The following is an 18750-nucleotide window of genomic DNA, read 5'->3' on the forward strand; positions in this document are numbered from 1 at the left end:
ATGAACTGTGACCCCCTGGTTGATAGGTCAACCATTGAGCCACACTGGCCAGGCTGTTTTTACTTTTATTACCCCTAAAAATGCCTTGCTTTTATTGTGTGTGTGTGTGTGTGTGTGTGTGTGTGTGTGTGTGTGTGTGTTTTCTCTTTTTTGTTAATCCTCACCATTGATTTTTAGGGAGAGTGGAAGAGAGAGGGAAAGACAGAAAGAAACACGGATGTGAGAGAAGCACATCCATTGGTTGCCTCCTGTGAGCCCCCAACAGGGCTGGGACAGGGGAGCAGCCTGCAGCCAAGGTACCTGCCTTTGACCTGAATGGAACAGGGGCCCCTTGGTCCACAGGCCAACGCTCTATCCACTGAGCCAAACCGGCTAGGGCCTTGCTTTTAGAAGACACTGAATAGCATTTGATGGCTATAGGAAAGGACAGTAGAAAGGTCAGATTTAACACTTGGAAGAAAGTAGCTATTTAGAGGTTTTTGTTTTTCCTTTTTTTTTTTTTAACAGGAGCAGTAACAGATTGAGGTCAAATTTTCCTTGTCTCTTGACTGGGTTTTTTTCTTTTAGAAAAGCCTCCAACTAAGCAGATAAAAAATCTGGATACTAAAACAAGTGATTTGATATCTAATCTATGATTGCTGTGTGTATGTCTCTCGGCACAATAAAATAGACAGCTGTAGGATTATCAAGTCCAAAAAAAAAAAAAAATTGACTACAGAGGGTAGTCATTGAGCTAGCTGCTCTGAATAAAACGAGTAGGCCCTGGATACAATCATCAGTCGTTGCCCCATTAATCTTATGACGCGTCTTTCTTGCTTTAGGGAGCTGGCTCTTAAACACATGGAAGGAGGGCGCCCAGCAGAGGATCCGCTGTCTTTAGAGGAGGCTACCATCACTTTTAAATATTAGCGAGTGGTAGAAAGTTGCTACTAGGCCTTTGCCAAGAACACCAACTGCTCTGCAATGAGCCTGCCCAAAGGCGGCAGCCTAGCTCTGCAGACATCCCTTACGCAGAGAAAATCCGAATCTGCAGCAGAAACCCAAAGCGCGGCGATCTAAAGGTTTTCTCTCCACCACAGCTGCCTTACCAGACTGCAAATCCCAGCATTCCTCTTTTACGGGAGCCAATAAAGAGACGCTGCTTCAGCCAATCACATCTTGATCCACTATAACACCCCCCCAAACTGAATTCTGGGATTTGTGGTTTTCACGTGGCAGCATTCTACCATCGTGGTTAAAGCAGTGTAGGCCACGCATCCGATTCAACATGAAAGCTCCTTTGAGTCATTCTATTGTTGGTCTCCAGGCTAACCCGTTCATTAGCATTATTTCCAGGCCTTATACTCGTTAAAAAATAGTAAACGTTTTCCTCCGTCACACAGGAAAAAAAAAAAAGTTATTTTTAGATTAAGGCACACTGGTCCCACTCGTCCCCCATCCTTTAACCGTCGCATTTAAGTCTCGCGAGAAGAGCCCCTTTGGGTCGTGGTCTTGCGTCCTAAAAGGCGGCGCGCGTGAAGACTGACAAAGGCCTCCTCCAACAGGATTGCCCTTCAACTAGCGTCGCTACAGCGTGCGTGGGGAGACCTCCGTGAACCCTGACCTCCGCTCGCCGTAGCGTCCCGCGTCCGCCGCCCCCGCCCTCGGAGCGAAGGAGGCGGGTTTTGGCCTCTTGCCCCGGGGAGAGAGTGCGGAGAGAGTGGGAGCGAGCCGAGCCCGAGTGGAAGGTCCGGCCGCACTCCTTGCTTCCCATGAGCCCGCTCTCCGGCGAGCTGCGCCGTGGTTAGGCCGGCCTCGTAGCCTCTGCTTTCCCCGGGACAGGCCCACGCCTCGCCGGGGAGGGGGCCACCCGTCGAGGCGCCTCCCTCGTCAGCGTCGGCGTCGCGCTGCGACCCTGGAAGCGAGACCGCCGCGAGCGAGAGGAGCAGCAGCAGCGGCGGCGGCAGCGGGCAGCAGCAGCAGCAGCGCCAGCGGGCGGGATCGAGGCCGTCAACATGGCGAGCGCCTCGTACCACATTTCCAATCTGCTGGAGAAAATGACATCCAGTGACAAGGACTTCAGGTGAGGCCGAAATGCGACCCTCAGCCCGCCTCCGGGTCGCCCGTCCGCGGCGCGGCGCGGCCCTCAGACGGGCCATGCCCCACCCCTTTGGCCTGCACCGGCGTCCCCGCTCCTCCGAAGTCCCCTGCCAACCCCTCGGATCCCAGGTCCCGGCAGCCCCCTTTCCCCTCGCGCCGGGGGACCCCCTCCCCCCATTCTTTCCTCCGGGCCGTTGCCCGCCGCTGGTCCCCGGCCCTGGCTGTGTCTCCAAAAGTCCCCCCCGCGTTCTCTGCTACACTTTCCCCCTCCCCCACACCGGCGGGACTTTCGTGTCCCAGGTCGCGAAAAGAGGCGAAATCGCCCACACCGTGGAGCGGGGAGTTGCTCGGGGCGTGGAGACCGGGAGGCCGGGCCTGCTCGCCGGGCCGCCGGAGGCGCTAGGCCGCTCGCTCGCCGGGGCCCGCGCTCGGCGCGCTCGGGGGGGCCCAGCCGCGAGCCTCCTCCTCGCCCGCAGCGGCGAGCGGGCCTCGGGGCGTTCGTCTTGCACGCTTTGCTGGTTTCGAGCCCTCCTCAGATTGAAGTTATAAACTTTTCCTTTGGACTGTTTCGTTCGTGGGCGTGGGGAGAAGGGGGAGGGCAGCCAGGACCGAGGGAACTGGACTCGTCGGGTTTTCCCGCCAGCATCTCTTGTCATGTTCCCTGGTCAGGTAAAACCCAAGCAGGAACTCGGGGTTTCAGTTTTATTTGTTTGAGATCCAAAGTGTACTGCCCGGAAGGCGGCTTGCTGGTCCTTAAACAGCAAAGCAAGCCGAGCAAATGGGTCTTGTTGGAAAAGCGGAGTTTCTGAGAGGGGGATGGCCCGTGTGATAGCAGTTCTGTTCCAGAAGACTCACGCTGTGGGTTCCAGACCTTGGTAACATGCATGTGCAAGAATTGTTCTGTTTTCACGGGTTACCTTGATTTCTCTCTCATTTTTGCAATACGGTAAAATTTTCAATCCTTCCTTCCCGCCTCCCATCCCATCCCAAACTGAAAAGGCTCTTGATGCTAGAACAAACGTGTTTTTTCTTTCTTTGATACTCATTTTGTTCTGTGAGGTTTAGTGGTTGTATTTTTGTGTGCATTTTGAAAGAACATAGAGTCTTCCATTAAAATACATGGCTGAAGAGCTTATGTATTTATTTGTGGTATGAACAGTATGATTTAATGCCTGAAAACATGTCTAAATCTTATCTACCAGGAAGAAATGTTCTGATTTGTGAAACAAGAACAATGAAAAATGTAGAGTGTTCCTAAATAAATTGATGTGCTGGCATATTAAAATGGCCAATGAAATACAGTTTTACTCAAAGACAAGTGATTTTTAGAAAGTTGCTACCTAGGCGGTTTTTTAGTATCATATTTGAAACTTTTAAAATCTAGTTTGCTACTACTAAAGATTTAGTGTTGTGACTTTTTGGAGGAGGCTTGTTTACTTTGGGTATTTTGATACTTAGATTTGTGTAGTTCTAGTGCCAAAATCAAGATTTTTAGGGGAAATAAAAGTTTTTGGTTGTTGGTTGTTTTTTAAAAAAGGATTTGAATGCTCTTTACTTTCATTTGCAGCTTTGCTTGCTCCCAACTCAAGCCATTGAAGTTTAAGTAAAACTAACTTTCAGTTAGTGGAGTGTATGATACTAAATTTCATTTTGATTGTGTTTGATTTCAGTATAAACATAGCACTTTTCCTATAATAATAGTCCAGTTTTGTTAAACTAGTCAGACTTGTGTGGGTAATATGTTTAGAATACAGAAATTAAATGTAATAATATGCATATGTGATTATTGACTGAAGCTTTCTTGAATTTCCTGTAAAGACAAAAATACACACATGCTTTTTGGTTTTTGGTTTTTAAACTGAAAGAACTAATGCTCTGATGTTAAGCTACAGTCAGTATTGAACTGGTAAGGATTGTCTACCAATTTGAGCTGGAATAAATCAAAACATTGCTGGGAGGATTATTCTCCAAAAAGTGTAATGTTGAAATATTTATAATAGTTCGTATAAGTATTATAAAAGATAATTTTAGGTAGGAGATATGTTTAGGAACAATAATTGACTTCTAGTAATTTGGCATCATTAAGAGTTTTTATTAATTCTGTTTTAAAGACTTGTGATATGCTCAAACCATCCAGTTAACAGACAAGACAGTCTTTGGAACTAAAGCACTATGTATATTACAGACATTTAAGAGATTAATTAAAATAGTGAGTATTTGGAGGTTTTTCAGTGTAGGCATTTACTTGAATACATTCTGTTTTAAAATAATGCTTTCTAAATTTCTCATTAGAAATTTATTTACTTGTTTATTTATTTTGATGTAAATATCAGAGTTTTTCTACTACATGTTTTACAATACCTAGTGCCAGAAAGTTGTGAAGACAAGGCTACTTAACATTATAGAGTATCTAACATGTGCAAACCACTCTGCCTTGTGCCAAGGGGTAAAGGGGGGGAAAATCATCTAAAAGGAAGAAAAAAATATTCTTCCCATGGTGGACTCCAAACGGAAAACCTACTAGTCTCAAGATATGAGTTCTGGTCATGTAGGATTTTTTGTTGTGAAATATCTGTGAGATCTTGAGAAGGCTATTTAATTTAGAATTAAATTTTCACTTGAGAGACTTGTACATGGGTGATTACGTAAGGTCCCTTATAGGCCAGGAATTTCAGGTTTCTGTGGATAACTCTTCGTCCATTAATGCAAAGAAGGTAAAAAAGTATGTGTAGGCTTCAAAGTTTGAAATGTCATCACTTTAAAAGAATTGTTTTGTGGGACTTAAATCATAGGCTCAATTTATTGAAAAAACATACAACTAATGCCTTTTTTTTCTGTGGTTAGTATTTTGTATATTTTGAAGGTGGGATATATATTAAGGTTTAGTACCAGTAGGTAGGTAAGTCTGTAGATACCATACTGAAAACAATATGCATGAATCATGTGAATGCCCCACTTATGAATATTGATATTGGGTTGAGATAACTAAGTTCTGCTTTTATTTTTATACTAGAGGCCCAGTGCACAAAAATTTGTGCACTGGGGGGGAGGGGGGTGCCTCAGCCTGGCCTGTGCCCTCTCTCAGTCTGGGACCCCTCGGGAGGTAACGACCTGCTGGCTTAGGCCTGCTCCCGGGTGGCAGAGGGCAGGCCCAGTCCCTAGGTGCAGCCCCTGGTCGGGCTCAGAGCAGGGCCGATTGGGGAGTTGGGGCGCCGCCCTCTGTCATGCACAGAGCAGGGTGATCGGGAGGTTGTGATGCCACCCTCAGTCACACTCAGGGTAGGGCCAATTGGGGGGTTGGGGCACCGTCCCCTGTCACACTCAAGGCAGGGTCGATGGGGAGGTTACGGCGCCACCCCCTGTCACTCACAGAGCAGGGCCCATCAGGGGGGTTGGGGCTCTGTACCCTGTCACAGCACAGAGCGGGGCCAATCGGGGGTTGGGGCTCTGTACCCTGTCACACACACAGCGGGGCCAATCAGGGGGTTGGGGCGCTGCCCCCTGTCACGCACAGAGCAGGGCCCATCAGGGGGTTGGTGCGCCGCCCTCTATCACCCACAGAGCAGGGCCGATCAGGGGGTTGGGGCGCTGCACCTTGTCACACACAGAGCCACAGGGCGATCAGGGGGTTGGGGAGCTCCCCCCCTATCAGGCACAGAGCAGGGCTGATCAGGGGGTTGGGGTGCCTTCCCCTGTCATGAACAGAGCAGGGTGGATAGGGAGGTTGTGGCCCCGCCCCCTGTCACACACAGAGCCCCAGGGCGATCAGGGGGTTTGGGCGCTGCCCCCTTCACGCTGATCCCAGTGCCGGAAGGCCTCGCGGCTCCGCTGATCCTGGTGCTGGGAGGCATATTACCCTTTTACTATATAGGGTAGAGGCCTGGTGCATGGGTGGGTGCCGGCTGGTTTTCCCTGAAGGGTGTCCTGGATCAGGGTGGGGGTCCCCACTGGGGTGCCTGGCCTGCCTGGATGAGGGGATGATGGCTGTTTGCAGCTGGTCACATACCCTTCAGGGTGGGGGTCCCCGCTGGGGTGCCTGGCCAGTCTGGGTGAGGGGCTGAGGGCTGTTTTCAGTCTGGGGGTGACTGAAGCTCCCAACCACTTCTGTTTTTCTTTTTTCTTTTTTTTATTCTGGGCCAGCTTTAGCTTTGAGGCTTGGCTCCAGCTCTTAGGCCTCCGCTGCTGAAAGTAGGTTTCTGGCCTTTGCTTACAATGTTGCGATCCTGCTGGCTGAAGCCCGGAGGACTAAAGCAGGTTTCTGGGGTTTTGTTTAGCTTCTATATTTGTTACATAGTTTCTTAGAATTGCAGCTCAGAGGCCTGCAGCGGCAGGTGGGGAAAGTTGGAGTCCTCCGTCACTGAAGGTAGCAAGCCTCATGTTAGTTTCAAGCTGCCTGGCTGCTGGCCGCCATCTTGGCTGGCAGTTAATTTGCATATTGCTCTGATTAGCCAATGGGAAGGGTAGCAGTTGTATACCAATTACCATGTTTCTCTTTTATTAGATAGCACTAGAGGCTTGATGCACGAAATTCGTGCACTTTGGGGGGGGGTGGGGGTTCCTCGGCCCGACCTACACCCTCTCGCAGTCTGGGAGCCCTCGGGGGGATGTCCTACTGACGGCTTAGTCCTGCTCCTCGCTCAGCCCCTATTGGCCAGACCCTAGCAGCAAGCTAATCTACTGGTTGAAGCATCTGCCCCCTGGTGGTCAGTGCACATCATAGCGACTGGTTGACGGGTCAACTGTGTGCCCCCTAGTGGTCAGTGTACATCATAGTGGTTGAGCTGCCTTAGCATATCATTAGCATATTACGCTTTGATTGGTTAAACGGAGGACTAGACACTTAGCATACTAGGCTTTTATTATATAGGTTACTTCACCACCAACTGAATTAAAGTATTCCAATGAATCAAGAGCTAAAGAAAAAGTTTACCTTTCTTTTATCTCTCTGTTCATAATTCTATATAATAAAAGGCTAATATGCAAATAGACTGAACAGTGGAACGACTGGTCACTATGATGTGCACTGACCATCCGGGGGCAGACACTCAACACAAGAGCTGCCCCTGGTGGTCATTGTGCTCCCACAGGGGGAGCACCACTCAGCCAGAAGCCCTGAGCTGGGCTCACAGCTGGTGAGTGCAATGGCGGTGCTGGGAGCTTCTCCTGCCTCCACAACAGCACTAAGGATGTCCAACAGTCAGACATCCCCCAAGGGCTCCCAGACTGTGAAAGGGCACAGACTGGGCTGAGGGATCTCCCACCCCCATCCCTGAGTGCATGAATTTTGTGCACTGGGCCTCTAGTAGTTAATAATAATGGTTAGTGTGGGCTTTTATGCACTTGATACTGTTTGTTTATTTTTAATCTTCACCTGAGGATATATTGTTTTTCTGTTTTAAATTCGTTTGTTTTGTGTTTTCTTTCTTTTTTTTTTTTTTAAGGGAGAGTGAGAGATAAAACATTGATTGGTTGCCACCCTTACATGCCTTCACCTGGAATCGAACCCACCCACCTTTTGGTGAGTGCTCCAATCCAGGCCCCTCTGCCCCCCAGGGTGATCCTATTTAGTTAAGTGGATAGTAACAATCTCTGTTACAGCTGAGGAAACTGAAATGGTCATGTTAATTACTTGCCCAAGGTCAGCTTGACAGTAGTGGATCTAGGTTTTCCAGATATCCCCAGAACATGAACACTTTATGCTCCTTCTCCAGGGTTTTGACTAGGGGACATTAAAAGTAAGTCCTTAAATTTCAGTTCCAAGTTAGACTTAGGGAATATATTGTGCTGGAAGAAGCTTTTAATGATTCCCTAAGGGAGAATACAAAAAGTTGAAGATCTTGTGCTTGCCCACAATAATATCTGCATGCTGGCTGAATGGTTAAGACACTACTGTAAAAAAGATAAGTACTCCATGGCAATATGTCTTTGTAGGCTGAAGTGGCAGAGAAGATGAAAAAAAAGCAAGGAGATTCATGTTGTAGAGTGTCTGAGGGTCTAAGCTAGTTCTTTAAGTTGTATGTAGAGAAAACAGTGTGAAAGTATACATACAGCCCTAGCCGGTTTGGCTCAGTGGATAAAGCGTTGGCTTGCGGACCAAAGGGTCCTGAGTTCAGTTCTGGTCAAGGGCATCTACCTCGGTTGCAGGCTCCTCCTCCCTGGCCCAGGCCCTGGGCAGGGTGCATGCAGGTGGCAACCAATTGATGTATTTCTCTCACATCGATGTTTCTCTCTGTCTTTCCTCTCTCTTCCACTCTATAAAAATCAATGGAAAAAATCCTCGGTTGAGGGTTACAAATAATAATTAAAAGTTTTTTTAAAAAGAAAGCACATGTACAACATTTCATTGGGGGGAAGGGGGAGATTATCTTGACTGTACGTAGCTTGGGGGTGAGTATTGTTCTGGAAACTCTTTGAGGGTAAGGAACCTTGTCTTAACTGAACTGAATTCTTTACTCTGTTCAGTGCCTTGACCATGTAGGTTCCCAATAGCTACTTGTTTAGTTGAATTGGATTTTAGTTCAAGTTAAGAAAAAAGCATGTAGGGATTTGGGGAAGTTTCCTCCAGAAGCCAGTATGAAATCTACCAATCTATTTTTATTTTATTTAAGAGGGAGTGTGAAAGGAAGGGAGAAAGAAAGAAAAAGAGAAACAGCGATGTGAGGGACATCAATTGGTTGCCTTCTTCACTTTACCAGACTGGGGTGGGGATCGAACCTGCAAACCAGGTACAGTGCCCTTGACCAGGAATTGAAGCCAAGGCCCTTCGTTACGCCGGCCAGTGCTCTAACCATTTGGCACACCAGCCAGGGCCAATGTATTTTTTTGTATACCATTTTATACAATCTAAATTAATTCACTGCATTGTCGGCCAGTGCTCTAACCATTTGGCACACCAGCCAGGGCCAATGTATTTTTTTGTATACCATTTTATACAATCTAAATTAATTCACTGCATTGTAGAATTTCTTAGCTTGATAGTGGTTTGTGTGTTACCCAATGTATTTGTGTTTTGGATATTGGAAATCATTTTCTCTAGAAAGCTGTTTAAATGCTAATAAAAACCTCAGTCCTGTTAAATGGAATCAGGCTTTCAGAGCTGGAAGGGACATTAGAGATCCTGTAACATAGCTGACAGTACTGTGTGGGCATTCACAGAAATGTAACAGAAAATACTAAGTGAAGTTAACTGGACTGCTTGTGCTCGAAAAAAAAGTAGGTTTAAGCAGAAGAAATAGATTTGTAGAGAATAAGAAGGTGATTTGGGGGGCATTTTTAAGTACCATGCAGGTTGATGGCAGTAAGTTACTTGCTTTCACTTACGTGATTTTTCTTTTTTAAAAAAATATATTTTATTGATTTTAGAGAGGAAGGGAGAGGGAGGGAGAGATAGAAACATCAATGATGAGAGAGAATCATTGATTGGCTGCCTCCTGCACACCCCCTACTGGGGACTGAGCCTGCAACCCAGGCATGTGCCCTTGGGCAGAATTGAACCTGGGACCCTCCGCAGGCTGACTGACGCTCTGTCCATTAAGCCAAACCAGCTAGGGCTACGTGATTTTTCTTGATATAGGTATACTGGTAACACTGATTATATTGCAGCTCACCACTGACTTCATTGAGGGAACTGGTAAGAAGAAAGATGACAAAAAATTAGTTCTGTTTACATGAACAATATTAAGACTGACCCAAGTTAATTCATGGCTCTGAGGCAGTGGTTCTCAACCTTGGCTGCACATTAGAATCACCTGGGAATCTTTTTAAAATCCTGGTTTCTGGGCCTCATCCTCCGGGAATTCTGTTTCTTTGTTACTAATGTTGTGGCCCCACCCCATCACAAAGAAACAGAATTTCCAGAGGATGAGGCCCAGAAATCAGGATTTTAAAAAGATTCCCAGGTGATTCTAATGTGCAGCCAAGGTTGAGAACCACTGCTCTAAGGGAATAAATAAGAAAAAGGTAAATTCCAGTGGTGTGTGTACAAGATCTTTGAAAGAGAGTTGGTTCACTGGGTGAAGCAGTTGGCTCATACATTTAGATTTTTGATGCAGTTGACCACAAGGGTAAAATTGTGTTTACACATGAGGGAAAAGTTGTGGTGAATTACTCATTGTGCAGTACAAGGTATTTATTTCTACCATTATTTATGCTTCTCTGCATTGAATAATTTCTCTCCTTAAGGAATTTTCAGTTTTGTAGAATAAGCGAGGTGTGGAAATTCTAGACCATGACTGTCTTGTTCATAACTGTGTTTGCAGGGCTTGGCACAGTTTCTAATGATAATATCCCCAAAATATTTGTTGAATAAATGAATGGCACTGCCTATAAGTTATATCCAAGTGGTATTCCCATGGGAGTCTAAAAGTTAACATCTTAATTTCCCCCTCTCTCACCTTAAATTACACCTTTATTTTAATTCTAATTTTGTCTTGTTACGTTACCATTCACCAAATGTCCCAGTTGGAAAACCTTGATGTTACCCTTTTATCTTTCTTCTCAAATTAGTCTCCCTGTAGGGCCTTTTTATTATTACTGCTATTATTGTTGTTGTTGATTTTAGAGAAGGGGGAAAGGTGGGGGGACGACATTGATGTGAAAGATACATTGATCAGTTGCCTCCCTTACAAGACTGGGGTCAAACCTCAACCTAGATATGTGTCCTCACCAGAAATCAACTCTAAGACCCTTCGGTGCAGGGAATTAAGCTCTGACCAACTGAGCCACACACACAGCCCAGGGCTCAGGCCTCTTTTTAATCCAATCTGTTGGTAACTGTTCCATTAGAATTTTCTTCCTGACCTGATCATATCCTTCCCCACTAATTCCCATTGATTACAAGATAAGCTTTAAACTTCTTAGCTGTTGCCCACCTAAGTTCGCTTAAATTACTCTTCCCCCAAATTCCTGACAATCTTCATGTAACTAATTTAGTGGGTATTTTCTTTACTGGTATTTGATATGTAAGCAGTTTACTACTTTTTCCTTCTTGAAATTATTTCATATAGTTATCCCTGACACAGCTTGGGTTTATTACTATTATAGTAAGGGAGCACATCAGCAAGAGGGTTGGGACCTATTTATTTGGGTAATTTGGAAAAAGATATAATGAAGTGGAGACTTGGTTTAGATTGGATGTTGTCTGAAACCAGGGCACTTTCATCATTTGACATCTTAATGTTACAGGTAGGGCAGACTAATGCAGAGGAAGAGCTGTAATTGGTCAGTCACTCAAGAGAGGAGAAAGTTTTTGGTATTTTATGTTGCTTAGTGACCTTGTCTAATAAGGTTGTTCTGTGAGGTTATGTCGATGAAACAATATGCTTTAGTTATAAACATCAGATCAGTTTGGAGTAACATTGAGGTTTAGGTATGAGCCTCAGATCAATTCCTGGACTTCAGTGGCTGCTGCTGCTTTCTCAGTTTTCATTTTTGGCCAAAGGCAGATGAATTTGGGCTGCAGGACATTAATTCATGATGTTCAGTTCACATCTTCACTATTGCTGATATTTTGTTGTTTCAGATCAGAAGAGTAGCCATTTTATGTAGTTTGTAGTTGAGCCAGGCTTATTAATCCTTTCTTCTGTTGTAAGATGAGAGGTTGAACCATCTGATGTGACAGTGGCTGTTTAATAACATTAAGACTCTGGACAGAATACCTATTCGACTATCACATCTGAGTCCTGTGGTTTTCTTCTTCTCTGTCCATTTCCTAACTCTTGTCTTTTTATTTATTTATTTTTATTTTTAAAAATATATTTTATTGATTTTTTTAGAGAGGAAGGGAGAGGGATAGAGAGTTAGAAACATCGATGAGAGAGAAACATCGATCAGCTGCCTCCTGCACACCCCCTACTGGGGATGTGCCCACAACCAAGGTACATGCCCTTGACCAGAATTGAACCTGGGACCCTTCAGTCCACAGGCTGACGCTCTATCCAGTGAGCCAAACAGGTTAGGGCCCTAACTCATGTCTTACCATTCCCATATCTAATCAATTTCAGAGTCCTCTTAATTTTAACCTTGTAAATCTCAGGGTTGGTTCTCATTATTCAAAGTTGCCATGAAGATTCAATTAGCTATTCTGAAACATTGCTTTTAGGGGAAATACAGGGTTTGTAACTTGGTGTTATATGTGTTTGTGTTTAAAAACACCTTATTTAATATATTAGAGGCCCGTTACACAAGATTTGTGTACGGGGGGGGGGTGGGGGGTGGGGGGGGTCCCTCAGCCTGGTTTGGGACTCCTTGCTCCTTTCCACCCGCCTGCAGAAGAGGCGAGAGAGGCTCCTGACACCAACGCTGCACTCGCCAGCTGTGAGCCCGGCTTCTGACTGAGCAGCGCACCCCCTGTGGCAGTGCACTGACCACCAAAGGGCATCTCCTGCGTTGAGCGTCTGCCCCCTGGTAGCCAGTGGATGTCATAGCGACTGGTCGTTCTGATGTTTGGTCAATTTGCATATTAGAGTTTTATTATATAGGATATTGATTTATAATATTGAACTCAAGGCCAACAGCACTATAACTTATGCCTAAACAAATCTGACATGTAGTTTTTTCGGGGAGATGCATCACAGCTTTCTTGTACTTAGGAATACTAGACAGTACTTTTGCATTACTATTGGGGGTCATTTTAAATAGCAAAATTACCAGCAAAAAGCACAATTGTGTATAAAACCCCACACTAAGTAGACTGAGAAGAGATACATTAGTGCCTTTTTATCCACAGTTTCTCTTCCTGCAGTATTAGTTACCCATAATCAACTGTGATCCAGAAATATAGTTAATAAGTTTTAAATTGAGCACTGTTTTGAACTCTCTCACCATCCCACTCTGTCCACATGGGTATAAATCATCTCTGTCCGGCATATCCACATTGTATACCCTATTTGCCTTCTTGGTTATCAGATCGACTTTCCACTGCACTGCTCCTTAGTGCTTTACACTGAGGTACTTATTCACCACTACCACCCACACAAAGATAAAAAATTTAAAATTCCAAACCAGCTTTCCTAATGCAAACCCCTATTAATCTTTTGAAACCCAAACTAAGCATCGGTTGTTTGGAGTGATCATTGCCAAATGCCTTTAAGTATTGTTTTTAAAAATTTGTAACATTGAAATTTGTCTTTACTAGTCTTCCCATTAGTAGATGAAAAAGTTAAGAGAAAGGGACTGAGTCTGTGTTTATTATCCAAGCCATTAGTATCATGCCTAAAAGAGTAAATGCTCAAAGGACAGTTTACCAACTAGCTTTTCAATCTGCCATAGAGAACATTCAAAATGCTCAATTTCCTTATAAGAAGATTTTTAATACAATTTCTTATATTAAATTAACATAAGGAAGAAATATTCAGGGGTAACTCTTATTGTAACCTCATACTATATCCAGTTTTTCTGGTTTTTAAAAATATTAGCTATTGCTAATTTTGCTGGTGCTCATTTTAACTCTTTTTTAAAAAAAGTTAACCATTAATAGTTTTTTGAAAATCAGGAGACTTCTTTATTAGAATACTAGTGTCCCGATGCACAGATTCATGCACATTGAAAGGAAATTAATTAGAAAAAATATTTTAATATCACTATTCACGTCTTGCTAATGAAAAGATAATAAGATTCTACCAAGTCTCCTAACTACCTACTCCAGGACTTCTGTGAGAATCAAAGGAGATGAAGCACAGAAAAATGCTTCCCAAACATTTGGTTAAACTGTAAAATGTTTGCACCTGGCTATAAAGCAAGCCGGGTTCCTGGGCTGAAGAAACTCCAAGGAGGCTAGTCGCTAGGGAGAGGAAGCCAGGGTTGCTATGTGACATCATTACCCGCTTCCCACAGTGACAGTTTCTCGGCTTGGCTGGACTATGGGCTGCATTTTGCGCTGTGGGGTCTTGGTAGCGTTGGCTGCAATTTGGTGGGGTGTCACTCTGGGGTGGGGGTGGGGCCTGTGTCCCACTTAGGGGAAGCCGAGTATTGGTTTGTCGGCGACAGGTCCGTGGTGCCATTTATTTTTAAACTAGAGGCCCAGTGCACAAAAATTTGTGCACGCAGGGGGGAAGGGGGGGTCCCTCAGCCCGGCCTGTGCCCTCTCGCAGTCTGGGACCCCTTGGGAGATAACGACCTGCTGGCTTAGGCCTGCTCCTGGGTGGCAGAGGGCAGGCCCAATCCCTAGGTGCAGCCCCTGGTTGGGCTCAGAGCAGGGCTGATTGGGGAGTTGGGGCACCGCCCCCTGTCATGCACAGAGCAGGGCAGATTGGGAGGTTGCGATGCCACCCTCAGTCACGCTCAGGGTAGGGCTGATTGGGGGGTTGGGGCACCGCCCCTGTCACACTCAAGGCAGAGTCGATGGGGAGGTTGTGGCGCCACCCCCTGTCACGCACAGAGCAGGGCCAATCAGGGGGTTGGGGCGCTGCCCCCTGTCACGCACAGAGCAGGGCCCATCAGGGGGTTGGGGAGCTCCCCCGTGTCACGCACAGAGCAGGGCCCATCGGGGTTGAGGAGCTCCCCACTGTCACTCACAGAGTAGGGCCCATCAGGGGGTTGAGGAGCTCCCCCCTGTCACTCACAGAGTAGGGCTGATAAGGGAGTTGGCACACCGCCCCCTGTCACACACAGAGCAGGGCGGACCAGGGGGTTGGGGCACCGCCCTCTATCACCCACAGAGCAGGGCCTATCAGGGGGTTGGGGCGCCGCCTCTGTCACACTCAGGGCAGGGCCAATGGGGAGGTTATGGCTCTACCCCATCACACACAGAGCTGGGCCCGTGGGGGGGGGGTGGTTGGGGCGCCACCCTCTATCACCCACAGAGCAGGGCCGATCAGAGGGTTGGGGCGCTTTCACCTGTCACAAACAGAGCAAGGCCAATAGGGAGGTTGTGGCCCTGCACCCTGTCACACATAGAGCTGCAGGGCAATCAGGGCGTTTGGGCGCTGCCCCCTGTCACGCTGAACCCGGTGCTGGGAGGCCTCTCAGCTGCGCTGATCCCAGTGCTGGGAGGCATATTACCCTTTTACTATATAGGGTAGAGGCCTGGTGCACGGGTGGGGGCCAGCTGGTTTTCCCTGAAGGGTGTCCTGGATCAGGGTGGGGGTCCCCACTGGGGTGCCTGGCCAGCCTGGATGAGGGGATGATGGCTGTTTGCAGCTGGTCACACACCCTTCAGGGTGGGGGTCCCCACTGGGGTGCCTGGCCATTCTGGGTCAGGGGCTGAGGGCTGTTTTCAGGCTGGGACTGAAGCTCCCAACTGCTCCTTTTTTTTTCTTTTATTCTGGGCCAGCTTTAGCTCTGAGGCTCCAGCTCTTAGGCCTCTGCTCCTGAAAGCAGGTATCTGGTTTGTTTCGGTTCTTGAAACTCTGTATCAACTCCAGCTCTGAGATCCCAGCTGGCTGAGGTTTTGTTTAGCATCTATATTTGTTACAATGTTTGAAACTACAGGCTCAGAGGCCTGCAGCAGCCGGCGGGGAAAGTTGGAATCCTCTGTCACTGAAGCAAGCAAGCCTCATGTTAGTTTCAAGCTGCCTGGCTGCTGGCCGCCATCTTGGCTGACAGTTAATTTGCATATTGCCTTGATTAGCCAATGGGAAGGGTAGCGGTCGTACGCCAATTACCATGTTTCTCTTTTATTAGTGTAGATGGCCAGTGAGTGTAATGGCAACTGCTGTGTTGAGCGTCTACCCCATGGTGGTCAGTGTGCATCATAGCTACCGGTCGATGGATGGATACTTAGCCTTTTATATCTATCCTAGAGGCCCAGAGCATGAAATTTGTGCACTTGGTGGGGGGTCCCCTCAGCCCAGCCTGCACCCTCTCACAGCCCAGGAGCCCTTGGGGGATGTCAAACTGACAGCTTAGGCCCGCTCCCCACGGAGAGCGGGCCTAAGCCATCAGTCAGACATCTTTAGCACTGCCGCAGAGGCGGGAGAGGCTTCTGCCACCACCACTGCGCTTGCTAGCTGTGAGCCTGGCTTCTGGCTGAGTGGCACTCCCCCTATGGGAGTGCACTGACCACGCCTGTGTTGAGCGTCTGCCCCCTGGTGGTCAGTGTGCTTCATAGCGACCGGTCATTCTGTAGTTCGGTCAATGTGCATATTAGCCTTTTATTATATAGATATATAAAACCCTAAGCAACTGGTTGATCCTTTGAAGAGCTGCCTCCTGCACGCCCCCTACTGGGGATCGATCCCGGAACCAAAACATTTTTCTACATTGGGCTTATCTCCTTTTTTACTGAAATTCATGGTCATCATGTTTTTCTTTAACATGATTTGCATTTCAGGGATTCTTAGAGGTGCTAATTACTATGGTTATTTAATGAATTTTATCTAAGTAAAATGGTTAAGATGCTTTTAATTGTTTTCTGTGTAAAAGTGCCTGCCTTCATGTGTTATTCAGTTGTTTTATTTTACTTTCCAGAATATTGTGTAGTTTTAACATACTTTTATCATATAAAGTGGAGATGGGCTTCCAATTAGGAGAATTATTACATGCTTAATCTGCCAGTGTTACTCAGTGGTTGAATGTTGACCCAGTTCCCAGGATATCACAGTTCCATTCTTGGTCCGGGCACATGCCTGGTATCAGGCTTGATTCCCCAGTAGGGGGCATGCAGGAGAGAGCCAAACTACCTTTACAAAATTTGATAAGAATTGTGCTTGCATGTAGTTTTAAACTGTGAAGTTAGCATTAAATGAACATACTAATTACTGGACTTATCCTTAAGTTGTCTTATAATTGATGAATTGCTAAATTAAGTTCTTTTGCCAAATTCTTGCCACATAACTTATTGCCTAAGTTGCCAGATTATCTGCATAGCTGATAAAAATCCCAATAGATACATACATTACTAAAGTAGTCTGATCAAGAAATTGGGAAAATTGTCAAAAAACTTATCATTTTAGCTCTAATTTGTTTAATTGGTTTAAACATGGATCTTTGGCATTTCTGCATGTAACATAAAATATTTAAATTTTGCTCAAACTGGATCTGGTTGAAATAAAAGAAAAAGGCATTAAGTAGTTATTTCTGATAGATTCTTTTTTCAGGTAAAGGGGAGCCAAGAATTATGGGGAAAATTCATTTGGTCTTTAAACAGATTTTTGGAGCTTTATTTCAATGGGCTTATCTGATATTCTGTGAAATTACTTTTAAAACAATGAACTGTCTGGTGAGGTATAAGGGAAGAAATCTACAAGTCTGTTTACCTTATTTATATCTTCTGTTCAGTCCTTTTATTTAAAACTGAGATTAGACAGTTGATCAGTGGGGATTTTGCCAGGCTGTTCAGTATTAAACCTTCCTTTGGCAGTGGTTCTTAAGGGGAGGGGCTTGGATGTCAGGTGGAACAGCTTTCCAGAATCACCTCATTATCACTTTGAAAAGACACCTGATACCTACTGGTGGGAGTTGGGATGGAGATGAGAATTTGTATTAATTTATAATATGTAATATGTAACACACAGTATTACTTAAGAAGGTATTCTTAATGTTTGTTGTTAAAGGCTTCCTAGGTAAAACTCAAATCGCATGCTAAGAAAAAATTAGAGGAGGAGCTTTTCTCCCCTTAAAAGCAGTGATGCAATTAATTAGAATGAAAGATCACTCACTGTAGGGTCTGTCAGTAAATGTGAAGTCAAGACTAACCTGGAAAAGATAATTTTGGGTAATGATACCTTATTGAAATTAACAAATTTTAATTTTTTGGTAGGTTTATGGCTACAAATGATTTGATGACAGAACTGCAGAAAGATTCTATCAAGTTGGATGATGATAGTGAAAGGAAAGTAGTGAAAATGATTTTGAAGTTACTGGAAGATAAAAATGGAGAGGTACAGAATTTAGCTGTCAAATGGTAAGTTGTTTTTTTACTTGCTTACTATGCTCTCTACCACATTTAAAATACTGTAATGGTAAATTATCTTAGCCTTGTATTAGGTGACTGGTGAATGTTTAGTATTTATACTTGGTATACTACATTTTCTTATAGTTTTTATATTGACTAAATGTATTTTATGGTATTTAATTTCTTTTAAAGTACATATAGGAAACTCCAGGAAGAGTGGTTCTCTCACTTGTTTGACCCAATTATTTTTTAGCTTTATTAAAATGCCTACCTACCTCTATCCATCTCTATATTCCAGTGTTCAATGAGTTCAAGGAAAGTACAGACAAAAATAAGACTTAAAGAATAGCAGCAGTTAAAACAACATCATTAACACTGATGATAAAATAGTTACAAAGAACCTTTTTTAAAAAATATTTTATTGATTTCACAGAGGAAGGGATAGGGAGAAAGATAGAAACATCAGTGATGAGAGAGAATCATTGATTGGCCGCCTCCTGCATACCCCTCCTACCCCCCAACCCCCCCTTCCCATGGGGATTGAGCCTGCAACCTGGGCATGTGCCCTGACTGGGAATCTAACTGTGACCTACTGGTTCATTGGTGATTCTCAACCACTGAGCCATACTGACCAGGCTACAAAGAACCTTTCTTAAAAATTATGAGAATTTCAGTTGTCTTTGTGTGTACAGTACAGAGCATCACGTTAGACATGATGCTAAGAAGAAAACTTGAAAGTTGGACTTACTCTATCAATGCATCTATTTAATTTATACATACCAAAATATTAGAAATCCTTAATTTACATAGTAAGTGTAACCTTTAGTTTCATATAAAAA

The 18750-nt window shown here is 45.1% G+C and overlaps 1 protein-coding gene across 5 annotated transcripts in view; it reads left to right on the plus strand.

The window, feature by feature from the left end:
- Positions 1-1639: 1639 nt before the first annotated feature.
- CAND1 (cullin associated and neddylation dissociated 1) overlaps positions 1640-18750 on the plus strand; it is a 61389-nt gene continuing 44278 nt past the window's right edge. The window contains exons 1-2 of one of the 5 annotated variants that reach the window (XM_059683536.1): positions 1640-2062; positions 17777-17920. In XM_059683536.1, the coding sequence (XP_059539519.1) occupies positions 1995-2062; positions 17777-17920 (212 nt within the window). In that variant the 5' untranslated portion in view covers positions 1640-1994. Of the gene's footprint in view, positions 2063-17776; positions 17921-18750 lie in introns of those variants that run through there. The other 4 variants (XM_059683535.1, XM_059683532.1, XM_059683531.1 and 1 more) reach the window with 4 other exon arrangements.

This window comes from Myotis daubentonii, chromosome 2 (assembly GCF_963259705.1).
Source record: "Myotis daubentonii chromosome 2, mMyoDau2.1, whole genome shotgun sequence".
NCBI classification, from domain to species: domain Eukaryota; kingdom Metazoa; phylum Chordata; class Mammalia; order Chiroptera; family Vespertilionidae; genus Myotis; species Myotis daubentonii.